At 59.1% G+C, this 7029-nt stretch overlaps 1 protein-coding gene across 1 annotated transcript; it reads left to right on the forward strand.

Annotated features, from left to right (window-relative positions):
• The first annotated feature begins 403 nt into the window (after positions 1–403).
• On the forward strand, positions 404–6440 carry LIF (LIF interleukin 6 family cytokine). Its single transcript, XM_067014383.1, is given in 5 exon segments — positions 404–535; positions 537–708; positions 711–773; positions 1960–2138; positions 2847–6440. Coding segments are annotated over 5 exon segments (957 nt in total). The 3' UTR covers positions 3258–6440.
• The last annotated feature ends 589 nt before the right edge of the window (positions 6441–7029 follow it).

Here is a 7029-nt window from a genome sequence, read left to right on the forward strand (position 1 = left end):
ACTTTCTTCCATTCATAATTTCCTATGATGCACCTCAAACAACTTCCTGGACGGGGATCCCTGCTAAATATAGCTGTTTCTCTCTCTGTCTTACAACACAGGCTCCAGTATATAAATCGGGCAAATTCCCCATTTGAGCATGAACCTCTGAAAACTGCAGGCATCTAAGGTCTCCTCCAAGGCCCTCTGGAGTCCAGCCCATAATGAAGGTCTTGGCGGCAGGTAAATCCACCCGCCCCGCGCCGGCTTCCGCGCCCCGCCACGGGCGCAGCGGCAACTTGGGGCACTTGGCGATCGTGAGCGGGACACCCACTCGCCGCAGACACACGGACACTTGGGGCGCCCGCGCAGCCCGCCGGGCCGCCGGAGGCGCTGGGTGGCGGCCGGGAGCGAGAGCAGGCACATGGTCCCGGCACTGCGCGCCCAGCCCGCCCTGGGGCCCGCAGGTTGGCGGGCAAGGGAGGGTGCGCCGCAGCCTTCCTCCTCCTCCTCCTCCTTCTCCTTCTCCTCCTCCTTCTCGCTCCGCCGGCTGTCCCTGCTGCTCTTCCCGCTCAACTTTCTCCGGGACTCACCCTCCCTCTTTTTTTCTTTCTTTTTCTTTCTTTCTTTCTGTCTTTCTTTCTTTCTGTCTTTCCGCTTTCTCTTTTCCAACCGCGTCCCGGGCTGCTCCCTGGGAGGGGCGCCGGCCTCTGAGCAGCTTGCAAACTCCGGCCGGGACGGGAGCAGGTGCCGCCTCCATCTGCTAGTGTCTGGAAAGCTGTGGTCTGTGCTAGGTGAGCCTGGGGTGTGGGTGCCCCGCAGCCATCCGGGGGCCTCAGCACTGCCGGGGGATGCTGGGAGGCACAGGGGACCCAGAAGTGAACTTGAGGCTGCCACTGTCCCAGGAGGGGAACCGGCTCCTGCGCGACACCCTTTCCCCCAACCTCATCGGTTCTCCAGCCTCACAGGTCCACCGACCCCAGCCCTTGATGCTTGGGTCACCTGGAAAGCAAGGGGGGGGGGCGGGGGAGGCGGGAAGCAGGCGCCCTGGGCGGGGGGAGGGGCGATCCTGGACAGGCCCGGACAGCTCTCAGCTCTCCTGTCACCTTTCACTTTCCTTCCTCTCCCGCCCACCTGGCTGCGTGCGACATTTTCCCTTTTTTCTTTCCTGGTTGCACCATTCCTTTGCCCTCCCGAAGGCTCTGGGGACTGAGGGACCCCAGGATTCTCCTTGTCTTAACCCACAACCTGGGGCAAGAACCAGTAGACAGGAGTGGGAGGGCATGGAGGCCAGAAGCAGTACAGAGTGGGATAGGAAGTTTTGAAGAATGACTTGGGAATGGAGGGGGGGTGGCGCAGAACTGCAGAATTGGGGTGGAGTTGAGGGTCCTAGATAGGGGAGTGGCCACACTTGGAGAAGGATAACCACAGAAATAGGAGATAAAGGGCCCAGTGAGCCAAAATCATGTGACAGGTTTGGGAGATGAGGGTCAGCAGAAACCTCCCCTCCCACCGTGGTCCCCTAAGAAGCCCACTCTGGGAGATTGAAGCGTGAAGTAACACTTAGGAATCTGGACCATCCTGGGAGGTGGTGAGGTAGGGGCTGCTCTTTTCCTTGCGACCTGCTGGGGCTGGGGCGTGGTACCCTCCAGCCAGAGGCTAGGATGGTGTCACCCTGGACCCAGCTTCCAGCTGGTAGAAACAGCTCACGTCCTGCCCCCTTGCTCCTGTCAGGAGACAGCAGGGAGTGATAGATGCGAGAGAAGCAGAGACAGAGGGTTAGAGCTCTGGAGAGAGGGGGACAGAGAAGCAGATTTGGTGACATAGTGAAAGTAAGAAACAGCCATGCTGAGCAAAGAGAGAGCTGGAGGCTGAGAGGGGACACTGGTGTCCCTGAGGGAGACAAGGCGCATCCTCTACCAGGAGACCCCTTGCCCACCCCCACCTCCCTGCTCATGGCTCCCTCCTGCCTGTTCCCAGGAGTTGTGCCCCTGCTGCTGGTTCTGCACTGGAAACACGGAGCGGGGACCCCCCTTCCCATCACCCCTGTCAACGCCACCTGTGCCACACGCCACCCATGTCACAGCAACCTCATGAACCAGATCAAGAACCAGCTGGCACAGCTCAACAGCAGTGCCAAAGCCCTCTTTATTCTCTATGTAAGTCTCTCCCCAGGGTGCCAAGGAAGGAGGGGTGGAGGGGCTGGGCTTTGCTGCAGGGTCCTGGGCTGGCGGGGCTGGTCAGGGAAGGGAAGGGAGGGGGACTGGTGCCACCACACCCAGACTCCCTCAGCTTCCTCCCCACTCCCTGGCCCAGGCTCAGTCACTTGCCTAGGGTGCCAGTTAGATAGGGGCAGAGCTGTCTGGAGAAGGGGGTGCCTGGCACTTCTAGCCTTGGGATTCCTCCACCTTGTGGAGGGAGAGGCTGATGAGAGACAGAGAAGGAGGCGGTGAGGTGGATGGGAGGGTTGGGAGAGACAGCGGGTTGTGGGTGACAGGGGTGCAGAGCCTCCCAGGAAGAGGGTGAGTGCAGTGGGTGAAAGGGCAAATGTGTGTGGTGCACACGTTGGAGGTGAGACTGGGTGTTTTCCTTTCTGTCCCCATGTGGTCCTGGTGATTGTGATGAGGAGGATAATTCGTTGCATGGTACAGGCCTGGATGCTTTACCAAGGGAATCCACACCCACAATTACTTCAGGCTCTCAGGACAGTCCCGAGATGCCTACAGGGCAAGTGATTGGGTCCTCATGCCACTGTGTTTGGGGTGAGGGGACTGAAGCCCAAGAGCTGACCCAGATGCTTGGTGGCAGAGCTGGAACACCCGTCCCTGACTCTCATGTCACCTCCCCTCCGCCCCTCTGCTCCTCAGTACACGGCCCAGGGGGAGCCGTTCCCCAACAACCTGGACAAGCTGTGCAGCCCCAATGTGACCGACTTCCCGCCCTTCCACGCCAATGGCACGGAGAAGGCCCGGCTGGTGGAGCTGTACCGCATCGTCGCGTACCTGGGCGCCTCCCTGGGCAACATCACGCGAGACCAGAAGGTCCTCAATCCCAGCGCCCACAGCCTGCACAGCAAGCTGAACGCCACGGCGGATGTCATGCGGGGCCTCCTCAGCAACGTGCTCTGCCGCCTGTGCAGCAAGTACCACGTGGCCCACGTGGACGTGGCCTACGGCCCGGACACCTCAGGCAAGGACGTCTTCCAGAAGAAGAAGCTCGGCTGTCAGCTCCTGGGGAAGTATAAGCAGGTCATCGCTGTGGTGGCCCAGGCCTTCTAGACGGGAGGTCTCATAGCGCACAGTGACCTGAGATCTTAGACTTAGGTGGCTCTCAAACTGTGGCCGGGACCCAGAGCAGTGCCAAAGCCAAGTGGGGGCTGCTCGCAGACCCAGAGGGGTTCCTGGCCAGTCTACTCCCCTCCAGGGTGGACTGTGATGAAGCCAAGCAGAGCCAAACCTCCTAGAGGGAGAACCTATATATGGCACCAGCTAGAAGAAGGCGCCCCTTCTTCTGGGAGACTGCAGCCAGGCACCCGGTGTCGGGCTGGATTTCGGCCCCTTCTCGTCGCCTCAGCCAGGGTCTTCGTGAGCAAACCACACAAGTTGCCTCCGGCGACCCTGACCATGGGGCAAGACAGCAGGGGTCGGGGCACTGCCTGGCGCCCAGCAGAATGACAACTATCAGTGCCTTCACTGCCCCTTTGGTAGACCTTGAAAGGTCTGGTTGGAACGCAGGCAGCCCAGAGGGGCTGGGATCCTGAAGGATCCTTGGCCCCTACAAGTATGGTGAGTGGAAGGCTAGAAAGGGAACTCTGGTTTGAGATGCTGCCTTGTCTTGGGCGTGATTGGAGAGCTCAGGCCTAGGACTGTCAGGTGGAAGTTTCCAGAAGGAGGTTGCTGGCCTTCAGGCTCCTGGGGAGGCAGAGAGGCCACCTTCAGGCCTGGGAAGGAAGAGAGGCCCTTGAAAGTCTCGATGGGCTCTTCTTCCTTGAGCCCACAATCTGTCCTGCTGTCCCGGATGGCTGGGGTCTGGTGGCTGGACCTGGAGGCGGGGTGTGGGGAGGTGGACGGGTTGCAAAGTCAGGTGAGGAGGTTCTGAGGGGACCCAGAGTCTTGTGGGCAAGGGTCTGTGAGGGAGGGGTGGATGGAGTAGTTCAGAGTGGCAGCTCACATCTGAGGCCCACGGAGGCCCCGTGAGGTCACACAAAGGTACTTGAGGGGTACCAGAGGACATCGCTGGTCCCCAGAGCAAGGGGACAGCAGAAGTTGAGGTCAGGGTCTCAGGAAGCCTGAGATCCAAGGGTGCTGTGTGTCTGACCCAGCATGATTGTCTATTTATTTTGATGCCCTATTTATATTAACTTATTGGTGCTTTAAATAGCAAAGTTAATTCCCCTTTCCCTGCTCCCTCTCCAACAGAAATAATATGATGGCTTCTTCTGCAGGAGCCGGGGCCAGGCCTTAGCAGGGCTTGGTCTGGAAGTCGAAGATGTTACAAGTAGGATAAGCCTTACGGGTGAGGCTCAGAGAAAGGTCAGGAGCTGAGAGAACTGGTCAGTCTGGGAGGGGACGGGGGACCCGGCTCCAACCCCCACCCTAATGGTGACTGGCTCTGGGGCTGTCAGGACCCTGGCTGCAAGGCAGGCTGGGCCAGTTTGTGGAGTGGCCAAGGGGCCTTTTCCCAGGGCCACCATGTTTCTTGGCTCCAAGGGGCCCATTCAACACTGTGTTGTCTGGTGCCCCCTGGAATTGTGCTGTTGGAGGCAACATTCACCATGGAGATGGCACCCCTGGGGCAGTGAGCAAGGCAGCCCTGGTGGCCCACCTGCTGCTGTTTCCTTGTCCTCATGCTGCCTCTAGACTAGCAGTCTAGGGGCCCTGGAACAGTCCTGACCAGCACCCAGCGGGGAAGTGCCTTCTCGGGTGGCCTGAACACCCACAGAGGGCGAGAGGACCTGGCTGGACCTCAGGAAGCTGGACGGCCCAGGGAGGAGGCCCTTGCTCTGGAGAGGAGGACAAGGAGGCCCTGGGATGCAGACCAGGAAGCTGTGGTCCCTCCTGCCCCACCTCCCCCCACACCCCCACCCATGTCTGGGCTCCCAGGCAGGGAACCTGATCCTTTCCTTTGTGCTGGGGCCAGGCTAGTGGAGAAACGCCCTCCAGTCTGGGAGCAGGGGAGGAGGGCCCAGAGCTGGGGCAGCTGCTAAGAGCAGGGTTCTGGCGTCTTCTCAAACCCTGAGCGGGCAGCGAGCCTAGCCGTTCAGCCAGCACGATTTTGGTGCTTTGCACTCACTTTGCACCCCTCTGCCTCCTCCGAGCACTTTACCCGTGTCCATCGGAGGGCAGGTGGGCAAGGCAGCAGGCGGGCCCTGAAGGGGGTTGGGGGCTGGAGGTGGGAGTTGTCCATCCCATTGGCAAGACCGTTTTCTGGCGGGTGGTGGAGGAGACCACGATGGTTACATGTTTTCCAACGCTGTCTTAACTGAGGGTTAAGACGCTGAGGGTCATGCTCAGCCTTGTCCAGGATCTCAGCCTGCTGTCCCCCGTCGCTCTGCTCCTTCAGTGAACGTGGCCTGGAAGGCTTGGAGCCGGCTGGTCTCCCTTCCTCTCATCACCCCGTGGACGCAGACTCCCCGTGCCAGGCCCACCTGGGCAGCCTCTGAGGCTCGGGGACCAAGCGATTCTCCTCCCCCAGGTGCAGCCCTGGCTCTGCCCCTCAGCCTCATCCTCAGTGCTCTTTGTAGAAACTGTCTGGCAGATGGGCACCCACTTTGCACAGCATCTCTGAATTTTGGAGCCTTTGTGTGGAAAAAAGCTTTGCAGGGCAGGAAGCTGTCCACTTCCTCCTTTATCTGGTTTTGACCCACACCTGCATCCTGGGTCATGGCCCCAGCCCGAGGAGGAGGGAGAGGCCGGCAGGAGGGAGGGGTTAGGACAGTCCTTTTGCAGTTTATCGAAAGAGGGGTATTGGGGACCTTATTTATTTAAAAAAATTTTAAACGAGAAAGCACCACTATTTATTTGTCTCTCCTCCTCGTCCTTCTACCCCTCTCCTTGTCCCCTCCTTGGGGATGTCTCCCTGATAGAAGCAGTCCAGCTCTGCCTCTCTGGCTCTCCAGGATAGACATAGCGTGTGGGGCTGGAGGCCAGAACCAAGTGAGAGGTTAATTTCCCTTCAGATGGTACAGATGTTCTTACTTCCGGATTGCCACCCCCCTTCAACCCCCCGCCTGTCCCTTGCCCACACCCAGTACCTGGGCGTCACTCCCATCCACACTGCTAGCTCCGTGCATCCTTCCGTGTTTCCCTCCTTCCTTTCTGCTGGAAAGGACTTGGCCTTGGGGGACAAATTCCTCTTTGATGAATGTACCCTGTGGGAATGTTTCATACTGACAGATTATTTTTATTTATTCAATGTCATATTTAAAATATTTATTTTTTATACTGAAGGAATACTTTTTTAAAAAGAAAAAAAGAGAAATTAATAAAGAATCTACTCTTGGCAAGCTTTCCAGATTGTATTCATGTGGGGAGACGGGGCTGGAGGGGCTGGGACCGTCTCTGTCCTGGGCACCCAGCCGGGTGGGGCTCTGCCAGGCCAGGGGTGGGTGGGTGGGAAGAGGGGGTGCTTCCACTGGGAAAGGGTGCCGGCATGGCTGAGGGTGGGGTGGGCAGAACGTTGGCACAGGCAGGACAAGGTGGGTGGGGCTCCCGATCATGGGGTGCCGTCAGGAGGTCCTCTTCGGAATCACACAGGACACTGGGGCCAGAACCAGGGCTTCTGTTGGGCTCTTTTGGGCCTGAGCAGCTCTCCCACTGCAGACACTGCTGTCCCTGTTCCTGCCTCACACCTGGGGACCCCCTTTCCCTGCAACCTTCTTCCCAGCCTCCTGGGACCCCTTCCTTGGGGAACAAGATAGTTTGGAACCGGATGGTCACAGACGCAGGGACTCTGGAGCAGCCCTCAGTCTCTCCCCGGTGCTTTGCTGAGGTCCAGGGCTCCCGCAGCTGAGATTCCTTTAGGGATGTGGGCAATTTTCTGAGAGCCACC

Source organism: Kogia breviceps, chromosome 15, assembly GCF_026419965.1.
Source record: "Kogia breviceps isolate mKogBre1 chromosome 15, mKogBre1 haplotype 1, whole genome shotgun sequence".
Taxonomy (NCBI): Eukaryota; Metazoa; Chordata; class Mammalia; order Artiodactyla; family Physeteridae; genus Kogia; species Kogia breviceps.